Genomic DNA, 21,149 nt, shown 5'->3' with positions numbered 1-21,149 from the left:
AAGCGCAACTCAAATATAAAAACTGTTAACTGTGGGACGACACCATAAAGCATTACACTTGATTACAATAGGGTCCAGCATGTTCAATTCAACAGAACATTTAGAGACGTACAAATATACATTTCTATATAGCCAAAAACAGGAAATCGTCATGAAAGGAGGTAAAAAGGGGGGAAAACATATACAGTGAGGGGAAAAGCGGTGGGGGGGGGGGGGGGGGGGGGGGGGATTCAGATGCAGCCATCCGTAGGTGCCCTTTGAGAGCGGTTTCGAACATTTAGTCCCGTTAGTGCCGAATCTTGGTTGCACATGGTTTGTTGAACTCCCTCTGGTGTTGTGGGTGTGGACTTCGTTGACATTAAGGAAGTATTTAGACAGGTACATGGGTATCTTGGTGGTGTAGCAAATTTTGTGGACCAGACCCATTGCAAGATGCTGTACTCTGTCATCGACCCTAAGCCATCCCAGCCTGTCAAAGTGGGCAGGGGTGAGGTGGGTTTGGGGAGTGAGGCCAAGTAGTAGCCTGACCAGTTTGTTGTGGGAAGTCTGGAGCCTTGTTTTAAGGGCCTTTGAGGTGCTGTGGTACCAAGAGGTGCAGACATACTGTAATTTTTCCTGTATTTATTCTCTCATTTACTGCATTACTGTATTGCACTTCTGGCTAGACGCCACTCTTCATTTCATTGTCAAAGTATTTGTATACTATGTGCAGTGACAATGAATTGAATCTAATCTAATCAAAATTTCCCACCACGTTACCCTGTCTGGTGAGTCCAGACTCAGAAACACAGAATAAACCAACAGGTTTACATGCTTACTGTATTCCCACCACGTACGTACCCTGTCTGGTGAGTCCAGAGCGAGAGGATCTGGAAGAGACGATGGACGGTGTGGAGACGGTGGAGCATGCATCAGGTATGGTGCTGTCTGACAGAAAACCTCTGCCGTCATCGCTCTGCTGCACCGACACAGTCGACTGTCAGACACAGGAATTAAATGGGTGATTTAGTCATTGTGTGTGTGTGTGTGTGTGTGTGTGTGTGTGTTGTTAAAAGGTTCAAGCTAAAGCTATATTTATTCTGTTTAGTAACTGAGGTTAAAGCTACCTGGGGTCTCCCCATGTCTGCAGCAAATACATGTTCAGGTTGGGATACAAAATAGAGAGAACCCCACAAAGATTATTTATCATCTTAAAAATAGTGTTCCAATTTAATCCGCTCACTTTTAGTTTCATTCACTTTTTAATCCTGAATATCCTGTATGAGTTCTCTCTCCTTGATAGGATAACGTTGTTATCCTAAACTGAAAATGTATTATTCTGTTTACAAAAGTGCAGGGGAGACACTTTTAAGAATATAAACCTTATTTTAACAGAAACAAAAAAAGATCTCTTACAAATGTTTAATCTATTAAATCAATGGTGATGAATGGGGTGTAAAATTACACTGTAAATACAGTATGTGTGTTACTTACAATGCTGCTTTCATCATCTCGGTAATCCACCTCATTATTACTTTCTGAAAAGGAGGTGAAATGTAAGATAAAGGTAGGTTAGGTAAGATTACATACAGTAGAGGTACTCATTTTAGTTACTTAAATTCTGTAGGAGCTGGCTTGTGGTGGACATTTTTGCCAAAATTCTATATTTGCCATGGACATACAAATGAGCTATAGTCTTAAATATCCTTTACTCTGAGAGTACACAAATGGCATTTGGTTCCATTTGTGCAATCTCAGAGTTATGGGGGCTGTTGAAAATATTGTGAGAACCACTAGTGTGCCCATAGTGTGTCATAGTGTGTCATGATCCAAAAGTCGTCACTGTCGATTCAATTCAAATGTATTTTGTACAGTCCTTAAATCACTGTTTAGTCTCCAAGAGCTTCACTAGACCCCACAAGGGAACCCAGCGACACCCCCTGTCCTTAGAGCCTGGATGTCACAATGGACGTGGTGTTCTTCATGTGGTTTTGTCAGAAATATCCCACTGACAATGTGCAAGATTCACCACTGACAGACAAATCTAACCACTACATGGAGAACCATAACCGTACACGTGACCTTAGTAACCCTGGTGTCCGTATAGGGCTTAAAGGTATATTCTGTGATTTCACTTAATTCAAATATCATATAAGGAGTTCCTCCCTGTCCCCAGTTAACCCCTGGGGTAAAGGTGATAAGTTCCTTACCTTCCTGTCGTTGGAGCTTCAGACCCTCCTGGGCCTCAATGTGAAGGTCCTCCACGTATTTTGCCCTGCTGCCTTCGATGAACACATTCTCCTGGAACAAGTCCGTCTTGTATTCATCTTCCTGCTTTTGGACACCTATAGCACAGTAGCAGAAGAAAGAGGGGATCAGCCTGGATCAGCTCAGAGCTCCGGGTTCCTCTCAGAGGGAAATAAGGAGCCATATGGACAGTTCAAAGTGCATTTAGGGCTGAACCAGACATCTTCCAGACTCTGAACACTGCCAAAGCCTATAAGAGGAAACAGGTGACGGCAGAAGTGCATTTTAATGCATTTGAGGACAAACTACAAAAACAAATAGTACAGAAAAATCTGGATATCACATCCATTTCCATTCATGCAATATTAACCACTCAAAACCCTCCTTTTTCCCTTTTTAAAGCATTGGCAGATACAGAAGATACAAGTACATACCGTACTTCTTGACTAGGCCCAGGTCTATACTTGGTTTTAACTGTGATTTAACTGTGTTGTGCCTTAATAGGTCTGCTATATTTGCCAAACGTTTGCCCTTTTCTTCCAGAATGTTTGGCTATTATGACATGCTGAGAATAGAGATGCTAGGGTGCATGTGGTTAAACATTACTGTACCGATTTCCTGTGGAGATTATCACTTCAGAAATCCCTCATGAACAACATATGCTCTATTATATTGTTTACTGCAAGCAGTCATAAAATGTGATTGTAAAAAAAAAAAGACATGAATAATAAATAACTGTCATCATTTTACAAAGACAATGTGTCACTAAACAGGCAACTATCCAGATAACCTGGGACAACGTTTTATTAGGCTATGTATATGAGTTATAGGCACGATCAAAGAAAACTGGAATAACCTCTCAGGGTTATATTTTAGCTTTATGTAGCTTTTTAGTAGCTTTGTGAGAAATGTAGTACAGTACAGTCTTTTGCTGCTGGCAATGTTTCCCAAAGCTCTCTTGTAAAGTTGTTGTTGTAATTCAACGAAATAGCTAACGAAAGCCAATATTTAATTATTTGTTCTAGTTCATTCTTTAATGCTATTTTACCAGTTTAAACCTGGAGTCCCTATTTAGACAGAGACAACAGATATTATATTATACTGTATATTATATAATTATGTAATGTAATTTCTTTCCCAGATAAAAATCCTGTACAAGCTCACAGCACAGAAATACAGACGGACACAAAATATTGCTACACATTGCCATGTATTGCCATGGTGATAAAATATTGTTAGGGCGGTAATAAAAAATGTAAACTGTTTTCTTTGTCTTCTATAGGGTCCATAGAACAGAAAAAACATAGTTTACAAGAATCTTCACAAAACGTTCACTAAACTGGGTCCTGCTACATAACCACATACACTATTGTAAGCTTGTATGTAGATCATATATTTTAGCTAGTTAAAAAAAAATTAATCATAAAAAATAAAAGGAAAACTCCCATTGAGTTATTGACACCATGAAGCCCTGTAGTGCATTTAATTGATGCCCCCACATTTCCAGGACAGGATCAGTAGGTTAATAACTTTATGTAATAGTGACAGTTGCTCTCCATTTAGACACCTTACAGTATAGAGTACTGTACTCTACGGTGCACAGACTGTCGTGTCAGCATAATGACCACGCTGGGGTTTTATCTTGACAGCTATGAGATAACCGTGATCCCTGCTATAGTTACCACTGTCTGCTGTGTAACGGCATTAGTCGCGGTCAGTTAACCCGACATGACTAAATGCAGAATATCTGGTTAAAAATAGAAGATTTCCATGAACCCAGGTCTATTTATATTCTATTTAGTATAATTCAGACATGTGCCTTTAACCCATTAAGACCTAAGGCCGATTCAACAAATGCCTCCGAAATCAGTAGTTCTCACACTTTTCCGTGCCAAGGACCCCCAAAAACACTGCTGACGTGCTGTCAGCTTGTATATCTGCAAATTCTTTAGAGCAAAGATAGCCTGATGAAGGTCGAATAAGTTGCTGACGTTGCTGTTCCCTTAATAAATTTTTCTACTGCATTTGAAGACAGTGTGCAGGAGTTATTTTTTCCAATGCTAAAATCCAAAATGACACAGATGCTTATCCTGGTTTTAATGGTGTCATTAAAATCGTTGTTTACTTCATTTCATTATTCTGACCAACTCTCACAGCATTACCATACACATTATCAATGGTTTCTATTGGCTCTAATGACTGTCTAGACAGAAACTAAAACCAGTTCACCCATATCACTTAAGAAGTGGCCATTCTTGGAAGACTAGGAGTTCAAATCTTGACAAGCACAACATAAAAGTGAATTTAAGAACGCATGTTATCATTTCTCACTCACCTTTCCTCTTGAAGACTATCGGAATGCAATATAAGAAGTCATTATTATGAAAGTCGTTACTCAGGAGCACCACCATAATGGCTACTTTTCACAGCGCTGCCGTTGTCCAGAATGATAAAGTGAAAGAGAAAAATCACGTATAGACAGATGTCTGTCAACAGGGCTGGATTAAAGTCCCGTCAGCAAGAAAAACATCCCCTTAGGAATAGGATCCAGATGGGATCAATTCAGTTGTTATTGGTGGTCAAAACAGATATGAAGAGAGGTCTAACCACCCCTACACACAATGACAGCTCGCCAACTAATCCTTTTCAGCCTAATTCCTGCCGTAGCGCTCTATAACCCCCCCCCCTCTTCCCTACAGATAGTTTATCCAGTAGTGTTGCTATCTGCTTGTGGCCAAGCTGATCCAGGATTGGTCGACCAATGGTTTATGATGATAATGAACATGGATGTCATGACACCAAGATCACGCATGTCCTTTCATTCAAAAGGTAAAGAGAGCATATATCAGGGGGATTTGACGTACAGTGATTGACCTCAGCTTGACCACTTAAGCCCTGTTTTATACTTTGGCAAATTTGAAAATAGCCAAAGTACAAGCTCATAACGTGTGGGCGGGATTATGCAAACACAACACATTTTTCACTTTGACAAATCAAATCAACAAATTTGTGACATTTCTGCTCTGCCTCTAATAACATGCCCAGAGTAGGGATGCCAGAGTAAATGTGGTTAAGAGGGGAGCTTCATAAGATTTGAGTTAATATGAAACTGTTGATGAAGGGGTTTAGCTTCGTCCTGCTCCCTTTCTAAACACATTGCTCACATTTTGCTTTATTGTTTAAATATGTATTGGTTTTTATTTTATACGTTTACCTTTTGTGTTTTTTTTTTAAATGTTTGAAAGAAAGAAGGAAAGAAAGAAGGGGCTCTCTTTTACGTTACATGAGCCGTATTAGTTTATTATCAATAAGAATAAACACACTGTGGTTCTTCACTAAAAGACATTCTGTAAGAACAAATCAGATCGCTTCTTTTCAGGAGCCAGGTTTCATCTGTGCTTCTTTCTCCACAAGGGGGAGTAGGTGAATTAAAATGTTTTTACTCCAGTAGCCTATACTCCTGAAAAGAAAGAAAGAAAGAAAAAGAACAGCTACACTGCACATGAAAAACACATGTTTACCGGTTCTTTATGAATTATTTCCGCTTTCTAATTAGTTCTTTATTAAATTAATCTAACTGTACAAGAAGAACTAAGTGCACATCAGAAAGTGTTCTTTTCTCACATGCTCAGGAAATCAATACAGCAGAAACTCTGCTGTGGTTTCTGCTTGCTTCTTAAAAAACACACAGTATCTCACTCTGAGGCTCCATGTCTGTGACTTCTTAGTTCTTACACTTCAACAGAATGCGGACATTTTCACTACTTCCGATTAGGAAAGCAATAAGTTATCTGGGGCAGAGGGCGGGGGAGGGGGGTTATCTCCCTGCAGTTGAGCACAGACATGGCATGCTGTGAACGTACGACATCTGAACAAATGGAAAACATTCCCATATACTCATGATGATCTGACTGAATGACTCAACAAAAGCAGTCTGTACAGCAATGATTCACACGTGTCTTCACTTGGCATTTTCAGGAACCAGCCAAAAAAACAGCTAGGGGATGTGAATCCTTTAGATTGCAGGAACAGGAAGCCGACGTGTACACCAAGCGACGTGAAGTTATGCGCCTCAAACGTAAGCCAACATCAAAACGACATTGATCTCGTTAACAGCGGGAGGACACTGGACATAAACTCATGCATGTGATTGGTGGGAGGCCAGCGGTCAGGGATATACAGAGACTGTGTTTGTTAATGAGGGTCACATATTATCACTGGCTTTGTGAGTCCATTGTAATTATGTCCATATTAATCTCACAGATATTAAAGGCACCATCTGTCATGGAGGGCCTATGGGGAAGATGGGCTAAATGGGCTACTGGTGACTGTGGCAGAATGCCAACTGATGTTTACATCTGGGATTATGATTATAGAGAGATAAAACATTTAACAGAAAGTCCTGTGACATAGACCAATTAAATCAAAACTGGATTTTGCTGGGTGGACTACGAGCCTCCAGTGAAGAAAACAACTTTCAGATTAAATGGGGCATTAAGATTACATTTAACACTAGAAATAATAATGGATTTTAAGAACATTTGAATTAAACAAGCATCTGTCTTTTTTAATATAAATTGCATTCTCTGTCCTCACTGGCACTGCCATTAATATTGCGGGCTTTCACTTCTGGGCTTTAGCACAACAACCTTCTACGTACTCTGAGTCATTCTAAGGATACCTTCTATTTAACAGACAGAGGCATATCATCCGGAAAGGAGTAAGCTACTACTTACCGAGCCGGAATCTATCCATCTATCAGAATCACAGCGAGTACTGGAGACACATCACTGACAGGTTATTCAGGTACTGTAGATTGACATGTGCATTTAGCACAGACAAACTTTGTAAACGTTCATGTTTTAACTAGATGGCTCTTTTGATGGGGCTTACACAGACGCACATAACTAGTCTCTCTCTCTCTCTCTCTTCCCCCCCCCCCCCCCCCCCCCCCCCCTCCCACACTGTCCCTGCCCCAACCTGCCCTCTCGCTCCCATTTTGCTTGCCAAATAGACAGTAATGCAGGGATGTTCGCTGCAGCTCCGAGGGTGCCGTGTGTCTGCCAGGTGTTTAAATGCTTCATTGCACAGCGTGAACCCAAGTGAGCACACTGGAATCAGTGGGAAAGGCCTGGAAGGTCTGAAAGGCACATGTAACTCTTGGTAACAGATATACTGACAGCCCTCAATATTCTGATAACTCAGAGGACGGAAATAAGTACTGGGCTTTTAACCAAAATGTTTCGCGACTTGTGGGCAACCCAGCTAAACTAAAGTAAACTAAAACCAATTTCAATTAGTAGGCTGTGCAGACAACCCACATTAGTCATTACCATTTAGTAGCTGCTTACACATTACATGATTGATCAAGGTAATTGGAACAAATAAATAAGGCAGCATTTATCCATTACTTCACAGATGAAATGCACCTCACGACAGTTCAAAATCCCCCTCCAACCTACCTGTGCAGGAGAATGTAAAACATTCAGACCTGCTAGGGCCTGTACGGTGTAGGCGCTACTCTGCTATAGGCTCACACACTGACAGGTGGGTGTCACAGACACAATGAAACAGCTCAGCATTCTCATTAGTAGGGCAAGGGTGAGTTGTCCAAGAAGCACACAAGGTTAAATGTTTAGCGAACTGTGTAGATATAGAGTTGCTATCAAAATAGTTTTGATAGTAAAGCCAGGAGGCTGACCTGTATATGCCAAAGCATTTAAAAACGTCATACTTTGCTGTGCGATGGTGTCTCATGAAAATAGCTACTCTACAAGCGGACAAGACGTCCCAATGCGACGTGTTGTGAGCTTGTAAATTAGCCATCTTCGAGATCGTAGAATGGCTATTTTCGATATTCTTCAAAGCTGTTGAAATTGGAAAAAAACTAAACGCCATGTTGAAAGAGGTGACTAAACACAGAGACAAGTGGCAGAGCCTGTGGCAGGTCTGTCACAATCAACAGGAATAAAAGTGACACCACTTCCTCCGTAACCTCCTGGAGTCTATCGCCTCTGGGCACCGGCACGCTGTGTTGTGTTGGTATGAACTAGACTCGTCTCTGTTACATACACAACATACAGCATGGCCTTATCAGAACAGAGAACACCAGTCCTTGAACAGGCCTGGAACGAACAACATGACTGACTCTACTGCACACGTCAGCAGCAGCTGTCAGTGGAACCACATTTGCCGTCTACGTCACCAAATTGTCGGGTCACTGCAGTCGACCACACCACAACAACAACGCTCAATGACGATGGCGCCGTTCATTTCCACGGTATGCAATGATCCACATGCACCTACACAGTATTAAGCCCACTTAAGCCCTATTCAAAATGTTTCTAACATAGATCAGACAAGCTGCGATGGAACACATTGTTAGCTTGGACATCTGCCATTTGCCATTGAACTGCCGTAACATTTCTGCGTGAAGAGGCCCCACAAGGAGGACAGGACATAAAGCCTCCATCCTACTCCTCCCATTTAACACCCTAATAGGCGCCGCCCTAGTCCGAAGGATTTGCTGGTTCAGCAAAAAAGATTTCCCTCCCTGCCCGGCTTCACTCTCCCGAACCAATTGTGTTCGAATGGCCAAGCCGGATGCATTGCGGCGGGTTTGAACCCCTAGACTCCACGGTGGCGGACACCCCATAGCGATGATTTGATTAGCTGAAGGCAGAAAAGTGAAGACACCACAGGGGTCACGGTGGAACAGTCAGTAGAGCTGTCGCCTCACAGCTAGAAGGTCCTGGGTTCAATTCCCGCTGTGGGCACTGGGGACGTATTCCCTCCTCCGCGTCATCAGTGCCCAAACCCGAGGCGGGGTTGGCGAAAGGGCCTTTCTGTGTGGAGTTTGCATGTTTTTCCCCATGTCCCCTAGGGTAGGTACCCTCAGAAAAACATTCCGTAATCCTGGTCTCTAAACTACCTCCCCCTGGCCACCCGGGGCGCCTGATGGAGGGGAAAGGAACTGGTCGGAATAACGTGTTCCTTCCACACACTACGTCCGGCTGGGGAAACTACATTAGATAATTGACACTGGGTGAAAAAATGGGTTACAAAATTGTGGGATAAAACATTTAGGGGAAAAAAGAAAAGTGAAGACGCCAAAAGTGATTGGCCAGAATGACATTTTTGATGATTTGATTGGCTGAGCATGGAATGTGATGTATGATGATAAGAGCGCCCCTCACTTCACAGAAAATGGCCTAAAATGACAAGCCCCCAAAAATAGGAATTCTGGGTGGAAGTGGTTAATCGATAAAGAAAAGGCTTCATCAGCCATTATGCTGATTGATGACTCACAGAATGTCCCAGCATACAATCAGTTCCTTTGTAGACTTGCCACTGTGTGTTTGCAATCATTCTCCTACCATGACAACAGCCAGCAAAATCTGTAATGCATCCGTATTCTGTATACCTGGACAATAAAATGATCCGTTGTTTCATTAATTATTACTGCTGCCATGCCGACGGCCATCCCGCATGCCTTGGTGGAGACGCATTTTACAGCATTTTACAAAAGGTTAAGACCAGAGTGATGAAATCTACACCGACAGAGAACACAATAAATACTGTAGCCTACCTTACCTTCCACCTTTTGACTGATCTGAATATGATCTCTGAAATTAGAGGGTGTGGCGTCTGTAATTTTAACCTATAGCATCTGTGATTTTATGTCAGCCCCACAGCGTGTGTGTGTGTGTGTGTGTGTTTGCCTGTGTGGGGTTGATTTTCAGGGTTGACATATACTTTCAGGCATTTCACACATGCAAAAGGTGGCAACGGTTGCAACCTTTTCCCCCTGAAGAACAACCAACATTGCGTCCTGACCAGGGATGGGAATGGAGAACAGTATCCTGCGCAGGGATGGGAATGGAGAACAGCAGTCGCCATGCAAGCCTTTTGTTTCCACATCATGCTCAGACTCAAGAGATCGAGAGGTCGAAAACCTGTGTAGGCGGACCACCTTTTTCCACAACACTGTAAGACTAATCAGGAATCAATATGGAAAGTGATAAGGAATCGCACCAACAGGCAGAATCGCTAACACTAATGGTATTGTTGGTATCTGAACACCTTGTTTATGCTTATGCTCCCAAATAAAGGTTATTAACCCATACAAAATGAGAAAGCATCCGCGTCATTTTAGATTTGAACTAAAAAGCATTATTTTATACTTTGGCTATATGTGCCATGCACGCTAAGATTTCTTAACTTCAATCTTGCTTCTGGGGGTCCCTGGAACAAAATTTAATTTCAAACAACATAAACGGCACCCAGTCATAGCGAGCCTTGCCTGCCAAACCAACCAACATTGTGGATGACTTTCAGGTGAGTTGAGTATTGTAATTACGTCACATAATCTGTCACCGGAGGACACCACAAATCCCCATTAAGGTTAACTGTTTTCTGAAAGATTTGTCTCCAAGTCAGTGGTTCTCAAACCTTTTCATGTCAAGGACTCCCAAAATGATATCTATATTTGGCCACCAGCCCCCGATCTCAAAATATTTTGTTCCAGGGACCCCCAGAAGCAAAAAATAATAATATTATATTCAAAGATTTGCATTTATTTATTTTTATTTTTAAATAGCAAATCTACAAGTTCATAGTAGGCTAATATCTAAAATGACACAGCCGCTTTCCCGGTCTTAATGGGTTAAAGCAGCATGACGTGACGCTCGCCGACCAGAACAGCTCCACAAGCTAAGCTCAGTTTGTAGATCTGTTCTTCTTGTAGATCTAAGCTCAGCTTGTAGATCTGTTCTTGTAGATCTAAGCTCAGCTTGTAGATCTGTTCTTGTAGATCTAAGCTCAGCTTGTAGATCTGTTCTTGTAGATCTAAGCTCAGCTTGTAGATCTGTTCTTGTAGATCTAAGCTTAGCTTGTAGATCTGTTCTTGCAGTGCTAAGCATAGCTCGTAGATCTGTTCTTGCCGGCAATCGACACCGCTGTGCGACAAGAGGTACGCCGTCGGGTGCGCAAGCAAGGAGGACACGGCAGAGACATGGGACAGGCCCGTTTGATCGTCATGACAGCATGCAGGAAAGTGAAACACTATCAGTCCGACTATGAAACCTGTTCGCCTGCACTGTTGTTCCTCTTGGTTATTGTATGATCATCATCCCTGGTGCAATCGAGCTTATCCATTCTGTCCCGCCCAAACACACATACACACCTACTGTACACACACACACACACACACAGGTATTATGAAACAACGTCTCAAACTGGCAGACTATGGCACGACATGCTTCGCTGATAGCATGGGCAGGAAATCCAGATGATAAAGTGATTTAGGCCTGAAAAGTCACAGTGATTATAAAGAGTTCAGCTGGAGTTGGGTCGAAGCAACTCGCCGACCATATATACACTTCTTGGACTTTGCCCAGTCTGGAACAACCGATACATTGTTGTCACGGAGACCTTTTTCAAACAAGAAGGGCAACGACATTGACAAATGGGGTCCAACCCTGATGTGCAACCAGATGTACGCGGAACGCGCACACACAATGTGTTCAGGGTGCGTGTTCTGCGCGAGTGTGTGAGCACACACACACACACACACACACACACACACACACACACACACACACACACACACACACACACACACACACACACACACACACACACACACACACACACACCCCTATCTCTTCCCTCAGAGAAATAGCTTTATAGAGCTAAGGAATGTGAGGAATCTCAGAGGACCAGGTGCCAGGTTAGAAACTGGATCACTTTATCATTCTGCCCTTCAACTTTCTCCCGGTTCCTCCACTGGTGTTCTGGTGACATTCGAGGAACCCTTGGTCAAAAAGAACAACAACCCATGCATGTGAGATGACCACTTTCAACCTGCTGTCCTTTTGGCATGCCATTAGACGGACAATTCTCCAAACTTATGCGAAATGTTTTAAAAAACACAAGCTCACACCGTGTCACGCCGCTATGCGTTGTGAGCTCATAGATCTGCCATTCCCGTTGTTCATCATACTGTATAATGAAATCGGACAGGATATGAGATGACTCTCTAGGCATCATGTAGTATCAATTACACCTAGAGCACTCCAGGGGAATGCATGCAAACAGACAACACAAACAAACAATGTGCGCGCACACACACACACACACACACACACACACACACACACACACACACACACACACACACACACACACACACACACACACACACACACACACACACACACACACACACACACACACACACACACACACACACACACACACAGATACTTGCTTCAGAGATTTGCACACTAATGGAAGTGAAATAGCATGCAAAGACACATGCACATACCTGGGCCGGCCCGGGGCGTAAGCCAACTACTGTACTTTAAGTGCCCGCTTAGGACCCTGCGGCCACCAGGGGGCTCAGACATTAATGTTTTTTATTAAAACATTTTGCTTAGAGCATTCTGGAAGTCTGTACACAGCACACACGCACTCTCTACATGTTGGTCTCATGATGTCCCAACTTAAATTCATGTTATCTGGGAGGACGTGTCTATGCAGTAATAGTGCACTAAAATCCTCAAGTGTCCTGTCCATCTAACTCTGGCACAAAGTGGAGCAATATTTACACTCTCCAGGTTAAACGAACACGTCATTTTAGTTCAGAAAGGTTCAGTAGGACTAGGTTCGATCTCGGCAGACATGAAATTTATGGTCCAAAAAACACAGTACACAGTAACATTTCTCAGTGATAATTCATCCATTTGTAACTCTGAGAACGTAGCCAAATGGACCGGTAATTTGTAGTAATTTGAGTTAAATGAACACTGAGGATATAAGCGTGTATCTTAACAGCGAGTTAAGATAAAGCACATCCACGGAAGGAACTGTTAACTGCACGCTGTCATCCCCTTAACAGGACAACAAATACTTCAGTAGATAAGGTTGACTCCTATCTGTTAATAACAGGCCTCTTTGTTCATTACGTGAAGACCAAAGCATTAACAGCACATCAATAGACACACGCACATGCTTGGACACGCACGCATGCACGAACGCACACAGTGTGTGCGTGCCACACACACCAGCGTTTTGATCGTCCATGGGTATCTGTCTAATCTCATTGAGGAGGAACAGTGTGAGAAGAAGTTTGGGTCAAGAGAGGAACAAAACCCCTTGTTCCTCCTTGCTGTAGCGCTCTTCTGGCACGGCCTGTAATTAACAGGCGCGCTGCCAAGCGCTCTCCCATACCAGGCATGCGGTGGGCAATAGGGCCCCTTGGCATCGACGCAAATCCCTATCAGGATAAGCTTGTTTGCTTCCATGGGACTGGAGTGGAGGTATTCTCTGTCTCTATGTGAGGTTTATCGGCGTGTAGATAGTTTTACTGTTTATGTTCGGTACACCATGTCCACACTGTATCTACCGTTTGGCCTTTTTTTTTCTACTGGTGAGGGATTGCACATTATTTATTTATGTTCGGTCCATCCAAGTGAGTCAGGGCAGTCCTTAATCCCTACCAGGCCTTCAAGTTTATACGGTATAATAGGCTACTGTATGTTTTTATTAGCAAAGGAACGCACATACCTATCCCTCTATTTCTAGCTACTACTGGCCTACACCATGCACATCTGACCAGCCCAAGACCACAGGACAGATGTTATACTGTCTTTAATAATATATTCTCAGCCATTTTTAACTAGTGTTACTACTTCTGTACGTTCTCTACCCTTACCTGTGTCTCCGTTTCATCCTTACTGTGGTGCTCCTATGACAACAGAATTCCCCTCAATCCCCATCAATAAAAAAGGTCTGTCTGTCTGTATGTCTGTCTGTCTATCTCTCCATCTAGATTCATACAGCCTGATGAACTGTTAGTTCCTCACGTTATCCCACATACTGTAGTGTAGTGTCTGTATTCTGCTAGATTCTTGTCAGGTGCCAACTGTCTGCTTGCCACACAACAAAGTTCATCGCTGAGGGCTCAGTGGTTGTGTATACGCCTGGCACATAAATCACACTTAATAGCACCATGCTTCCTGCCCCATGGCGCTATCAATGCCCCACAGGTCTGTTCAGCACTCCGCAATGAGCTATTCATTCATTGGAGATTCATCATCGTTCATACATTACCTACGTTGTTTTCACATTTGTTTAGCCTCACTATTGTGCCTCGACAGGACAAACCTGAAATGTGCCGCGCACCGCCGTGCACTGATTCCAGTCTGTTTGCCGTGAATGGAGAGCGAGGAGGAGAAGGGGCGGTGACCTCTACGCTGACCTTGCCAGGGGAGAAATGCCTTATCTGTCCACACTGTTTACTTTCCCTAACAAACGTCTCAGCAGCACACTGTTCACGTAACCAAAAGAGGCACTGTACTCCTCGTCTGTACATACAATCGAGTCTCTATTACAGTGTGTGTGTGTGTGTGTGTGTGTGTGTGTGTGTGTGTGTGTGTGTGTATGTGTAATGTATAATAGCAGATGTCTGTGTGAGATGATGCATTTCTAAGCGTGTTCATGTAAGTATGACCCCACCCCTTTGAACAACTTTTAACCTTTTCAAAACATTTCAAAAGATTTGTGCTCTCATCAGCGAGTCCCCGGCTCAATTCTCGGCAGGTCGGACCATTTGCTGCATGTCATTCCCCTACTCTCACTACTAACTACTACTACTACTACTTTCAAAATAATTCGGTCCGGACCTCTGGCGTAGCGGTACAGGCACTTAGGCTACAATGTAGCCTGACGGCGTTCGAGTCCCAATCCCGATGACCTTTTCTGTGTGTCACTCCCCATCTCTCTCTCCCAACTTTCTGTTTCTCTCCCAATTTTCAATTTCCTATCCATAATAAAAGCATAAAAATTAAGCCCCAAATAATTTGTTATATTTGTTAAATGACAAGAATTGGGGTCACGTCTTTGTGAGCCTGTAGATCTGCTGTTTTCACTATTTGTTGTACAATGAACGGAATACAGCCTATAGGGCTTAACTATGTGTACTGTATACATTAGATAGTGTATATATTCATTATTACTCAGGCAAGCTGTGACTGCGCGAGTGTAAACGTAGATGGAGTCCAGTGGAATTCCCCCACAACACATTCACATGTGAACAAACTGCTGTGGCTTTCTTCTTGGAGACCAGGAGGAGCAACAGGGAGGAGTGTGGACTCTGACGCTGGTCACACAGTTAGCCAAGTCTACATTCACATGAATACGTTTGAATTATAAAATGCATAACATTTACCACGTTTACACCGCAGGCTAGCATCCGCACTATGTTTTCGAACCCTGTACAATAAGACTGTACAAGGCAATGCACTCTCTGACAAAACCCCAGCCGTTACCAATCGTTCTGTTGTGTTCCTGCATGGGGCGACGGGTCACGCTAAGATAATTAACATGTACAGTCAGGCTCTGAATCAAAACAAATGCGCTTGTGTGTGTGCGTGCGTGCGTGTGTGTGTGTGTGTGTGTGTGTGTGTGTTTTCTGTTCAGTGCTGTATATGAGCCAAGGGTGTGATTTAATATTTGTTGTGAGAATATGAAAGCAAAGTTTGTGTTCACAGCAGTAGGTATACTGTAGGTAGGTACACACAAAAAGTTGTGTTACAGAGCACCCTGAGAAAGCAGGGAGCTGGCTGGCATTGTTCAAATTTACACACACGCAGACGCACACACGTACTGTACACTCGTGCGTACACACACACATTTGCAAGCTCCAACAAGATCTGTCTGACACAACTCATAGGGGAGAAGAAGAAAAAAAAGTCATACGAGTGTGTGGATTAGGTTCTGTACTTTCAAACATCTGTGTGGGTGATATGGTATGAGTTTAAGTATAGGGTTGTGTGCACGTTTGTGTATTTGCATAACCCCCCCCCTCCAGCACATGTGTGGTGCCCACTGCCCTTCCCATGTGGATGGTAGTCTAGTCTCATCCGATGTGTAACCTGAACTGAAGAGCAGCTCAGTGCTAGTAGTAGGATCACAGACAGAAACAGGAGAGACGGAGGGAGATTTCCTCATAGCAAACAATGGCTGCTGAAGGTCAGGGGTCAGCCTATGAGTCAAAGTCTGTTCAAATAGTAGTCCTCCAGTGAACAAACTTACACTCATGCCTGGAAGCCAAGAAGCAGGATATTCACCGTGGTTTCAGCAGTGGACCGTGGACCGTGACTGGATTTGTGTTAAGAACTTTGCTTTAACCACTTTTACTTTGCGTCCCTATGTTTTAGGGGCATGGCATTTTAGATGTTGAAAACTGTAAGACATTGTCAAAATGAGCAAAAACAGCATATCTACAAACACACGCTGTGTAGATCGGCTATTTACTCTAGTATAATAAAGTACTATGTATAAAATAAGGATAAAGTGGTAAAATAAAATGTTAATGATCCGGTGTTATGGTTGGAAAATAAATCGGGTTTGTCCTGGTTTGTCCTGTCGAGGTACCTTCTCTATGACTTATACTTATGAAGCTATTGTTAGGCAATAAGTCTATAAGCTGAATCAAAGCGTACAACTTGCAACATGCAGTAACCACCAGATAAAGCACAAGCATTTCTGGTGCCAGTTTGTGAAATCATCCATGTTGAAATAGGCTGCACCTACTGTAAGTGACATCATTTTCTTCCGTTTATACAAAGTGAATATTACTTTCCATGATGATAGTTATAGTTTGTGTATACTTTACAGCATTGGTTCCCAAAGTGGGGTCCGGGGAACCCCAGGGGTCCTTGAGAGAGTTCCAGGGGGTCCCCAGCTAAATGATAGTTTGGAATCAAATGGGCCTTTATGGGTCTGTAACCCAATTTTTTTTTACATTAACAAAAATTGATTTTACAATATAAATGGGAGTCCCAGAGGTAGAAATGCCATTAAATGGGGGTCCGTAGCCTATTTCATATCAAACTGAGCCGGGTCCTTGGAATTAAAATGGCTGAGAATCACTGCTAGAGCCGTAAAGATCTTCTCTTATGGGGGTCTGCGGGGTTAATTAGTGTCAATTTGGGGGTCCTTGACATGAAAAAGTTTGGGAACCAGTGCTGTAAAGCAGTGGCAAACAGTAGGTCGGGACCCACAAATGGGTCCCACAAATGGGTTGTGTGAGCGTGTGTCGCTTGTAGATCGGCTATTTTCACTATTTAAAAATGTATTTAAAATAATAATAATTAGAAGAAAGCAACAGACTTGGACATGCAAGGTTTCCCACCCAACAGCGACTATTTCATTAAAGTTGCATGCTGCCATACTTTGGCAATTGTGGAAGCTTTGCTGTAGGTCAAATCGTCTCATCTACTCTGTAAAGATTTGTGGTTAAACTCATACAGTATGTAGGGTCTACACTATGTCCTCAACGAGAACAATGGAGAAGCTGTAAACACCCATAAGAGACAGATTGGATCATGTAGAACATGGTACAGTAGAGGTTCACACTTCCTCTCAGGTTTCCTGTCGGGTCTTACCGTGGCTGTTGCTCTGTGGGTGGGCCTGCTTGCCCGCCTGCTTCCCTGCCTTCTGCGTTGCTTTGTGCCCAGCGGCGGGGGGTGCGTCCAGGGCCAGGTCCAGCCCTGGACCCAGGCCGAGGCTCTGCCCGTTGGCGCCCGCGTCCTTTTTCTTCTTGCCCTTCAGCCAGCCGAACGCCCGTCCCAGGGACTTGCTGCGCTTCTTCTTGCGGCCCGCTTTGCTGAGCCTCTCCTGGGCGAAGACGTCCACCACGTCCTGGGGAATCAGATCCCCCTTCCCCCCCAGGGAGTCCCGGTTTGACATTGCACGTCAAAGAGGACCTGCGCCCCTGAAGCATATAGACAGAGAGTGGGGGAGAGACAGAGAGAGAGAGAGAGAGAGAGAGAGAGAGAGAGGGGGGTACAGATGGGGAAGCGAAAGAGAAGAAAAATAATTGTGAAATAGAAATCCAAATATAACCATTGTGTACACAGTAAAATGAAAAGAGATTTTTGAACAATTGGCCAACATATGGACGCCAAGGTTAAAGTGGTTAAATTATCACTCACAGTATTTAATCACCACCATTACAATAAATGCACTCAATGGAGGCTAATCATCACATGGACACTTTAATGTAGTTGTGAAGCAGGAAAAAAAAGCACACAAGCTAAACCAAACTTACAGTGTAACTATGGCAAAATCTTTGTTTTTCCAGACCTCTCGGTTCTGTGTGTGTGTGTGTGTGTGTGTGTGTGTGTGTGTGTGTGTGTGTGTGTGTGTGTGTGTGTGTGTGTGTGTGAGTGAGAGAGAGCCCACACACCCAGCCTACACAAAACCCCCTCCAGCCTCTCCACCAAACTCCAGTGTTCTGCAGAGAACTGGCACAGTTCCCTTCATTCCACAACATGGAGTCATAATTCACAAAGCCCCACCCGGAGTTTCATACACTTTCACATACACACACAGTCACATACACACACAGTCACACACAGTCACACACACACACACACACACAGAAAATAAACATACTGTACACACATGTACTGTACACTGAGACATTTTAACCATATGGCCTCCATTCATTTCCAAAAAAGATTTTTCCTCCCTCCGTCTTTCTTCATCGTGCATTCATTGTCTTGCTTTTTCACTCTCGTCTCAATGATCTCACTCCGTTCTCTCTCTCTCTCTGCTTACTCCACACCCAGCAGAACTCCCCTGCTCCGAGGCAGGTTTCCCAACCTCGCTGCTGGGGACATGAAGCTTACACAGCACTCCTTCCAGCTGAGTGCTTTATGAGCCGCTTATCTTCACATCACAAGCCAAGGAGAGGCAACGAGCCCTTCAGAGTTGAGAGGATGACGAGGTGAGGCCAGCAAACGGGCAGACGGGAGAGCTTTGCAATGGGAATGGAACGAGAGAGTGAGAGAGAGAGGGAGAGAGGGTGGGAGGGAGAGGTGGAGGGGGAGAGAAAGAGAATATCCTGCCCAATTGCTTGGAGGTGTTCTGATGGAGGAATCCCGATGTGCTGACGCGCACAAGTACAGGCAAACCTCTCTTGTAGTGAACGCCTTGGCCGAGGAACCCAACGAACACGGAGTCTCCAGGAACAGATCCTTGCATACCCCCAGCCAGTGATTGCTTACAAGCCGAACCGCACCACAAAAACCCAAGGCCCACGTCTCCTCACAATTACAGATCTCTCCAACGAGACTTTTCCCCCGATGGCTTCTCATTATCAGAGCTCTACTTAACGTAAGGAGGGAGCCGGGAGTTGACGGGGCGGGATCTGGTTTGGATCTGTCACACAGAGCATTTTATAGGCAGATGTGTTCCTTCCTAAACCAGAGGACCCTCGATGCACGCACACACACACACACACACACACACACACACACACACACACACACACACACACACACACACACACACACACACACACACACAGTAAATCTTAGTAGATCGTAACATTTTATCAGTTTGATCTCTGCTTCAAAATGTCAGCATCTCACCACTGGAATCTGCAAGCTTTTAATGCATGTCATCCATAGACAAGACGGTGGCCAGCAGTGCACCATACACACATGCAAGATGAGCCAGCAGCCTGGAGTTGAACTTAATTATAATTTTTTGGTTTCCCAAATACGCCCTTGTCACAGGGGTCACAGCCTGGTGAGAAGGTCTCTGGGCGAAAGCAAAGAGTGCTTGAGGACTTCCCCGAAAGATCATTCGTGGGAGCTTTTGGAAATGGCTTGTAATAAACTCGACACGGCTCTGTCAAAATGCGTTCCTCGACTGCGGTGCATCTGAAGAAAGTGGCGTGTTGATGTTAGAAGTGAAAGGCTAGCCGCCTAACTCCAGACCGGCCATCTGCCTACGTATACTGCAGGGGAAAGCACCATCCCCTCTCATCTCCCAGAACTAAGCCCTGTGTTTCTCCTCCAGAAAATTACAGTCATTTGAGCATGAGTAAGATCCATGCATGCTGTATTGGCTGTGGCTGACAACTTGCAGACGCCCTCCTTGGGAAGAGGAGGCTGGAGTATTCGTTTATAGCCCAGGGATGGCTCGTTGGGAGTGAGCTATCTCCCCCCCACATGTTATTTGAAATTTCCACCAAAGCAGTGTGGTGTTCCCTGGGACATCAGTGAGAGGAAGGCCACCCACTTGACTGCCGAGAGGTCCAGTCCCAAGGAGGTGACTCACACACCCCTCGTCGTCATGGTTACAGACGGCAACCAGCAATTTCTGGTTTTGTAAACTGTTGATACGAATTTACCAGGGGTGACGCACACAATGGCGATTGTGCCTTTACAAATCTGAAATCTCACTGCTCTAAAACAGTCAGCGCTTTGATCGTTGTTACGGTTTACTCAAGCAAACATCAGAGCTCTTAGGCCAATTTGAGCAGTCCTGTTACTATAGTGACCCTCTCTCACACGCATACAATGAGCCTCGCAGCACAGACAAATGCTTTCCAAACAACCTTAAAGCTCCCCGGCCTTTGACAAAATTACAGAGTTGCTTCATTGGCACAGTAATTACTTTACGGCATAACCACACCTCTCAATTTGTGAATGTTGATACACAAACATTGTACATGATGCAAAAGGAGGCTTTAACGGACGATCCCCCTGAGACCATTACAGACGGACAGCCATTGATGTCCGACTGAGAACACCTACCATTGTGGTCGAGGCGCCAACATCTATTGTATTACGAAGAAGAAAAATAAACCTGCACAGCGCTTTGGAGCCAGTGGATAAACCTTCCACAAGCACATTTATAGACACAAAAGTTGTGTTTATACATGCATGCATGCCCCCCCCCCCCCCCCCCCCCCCACACACACACACACACACTCACAAGTCCCCACTGGCCTTCCACTGCGGTTTTCCAGCCCAGCCTCAATCCTGCTGGAGCCAGCATGTGTTTTAACATGCTGTTTACTTATCCCTCACAAAAGACATGAGACTTTGACATTGGACTGG

The 21,149-nt window shown here is 44.0% G+C and overlaps 1 protein-coding gene across 1 annotated transcript in view; it reads right to left on the bottom strand.

Moving 5' to 3' along the window:
• Positions 1-21,149, bottom strand: part of LOC310877673 (uncharacterized protein) — a 42,157-nt gene that overhangs the window by 10,022 nt on the left and 10,986 nt on the right. Inside the window, exons 2-5 of the mRNA XM_083791624.1 lie at positions 17,679-17,999; positions 2,190-2,324; positions 1,474-1,517; positions 841-976 (exon numbers count right to left, since the gene is read on the bottom strand). Coding sequence (XP_083647750.1) covers positions 841-976; positions 1,474-1,517; positions 2,190-2,324; positions 17,679-17,982 — 619 coding nt within the window. The 5' untranslated portion in view covers positions 17,983-17,999. The remainder of the gene's footprint in view (positions 1-840; positions 977-1,473; positions 1,518-2,189; positions 2,325-17,678; positions 18,000-21,149) is intronic.

The sequence above is a fragment of the Protomyctophum parallelum genome (genome assembly GCF_964188405.1).
Source record: "Protomyctophum parallelum genome assembly, chromosome: 20".
NCBI classification, from domain to species: Eukaryota; Metazoa; Chordata; class Actinopteri; order Myctophiformes; family Myctophidae; genus Protomyctophum; species Protomyctophum parallelum.
Note: the sequence above shows the minus strand (reverse complement) of the source record. Positions and strands in the feature narration are given on the sequence as shown.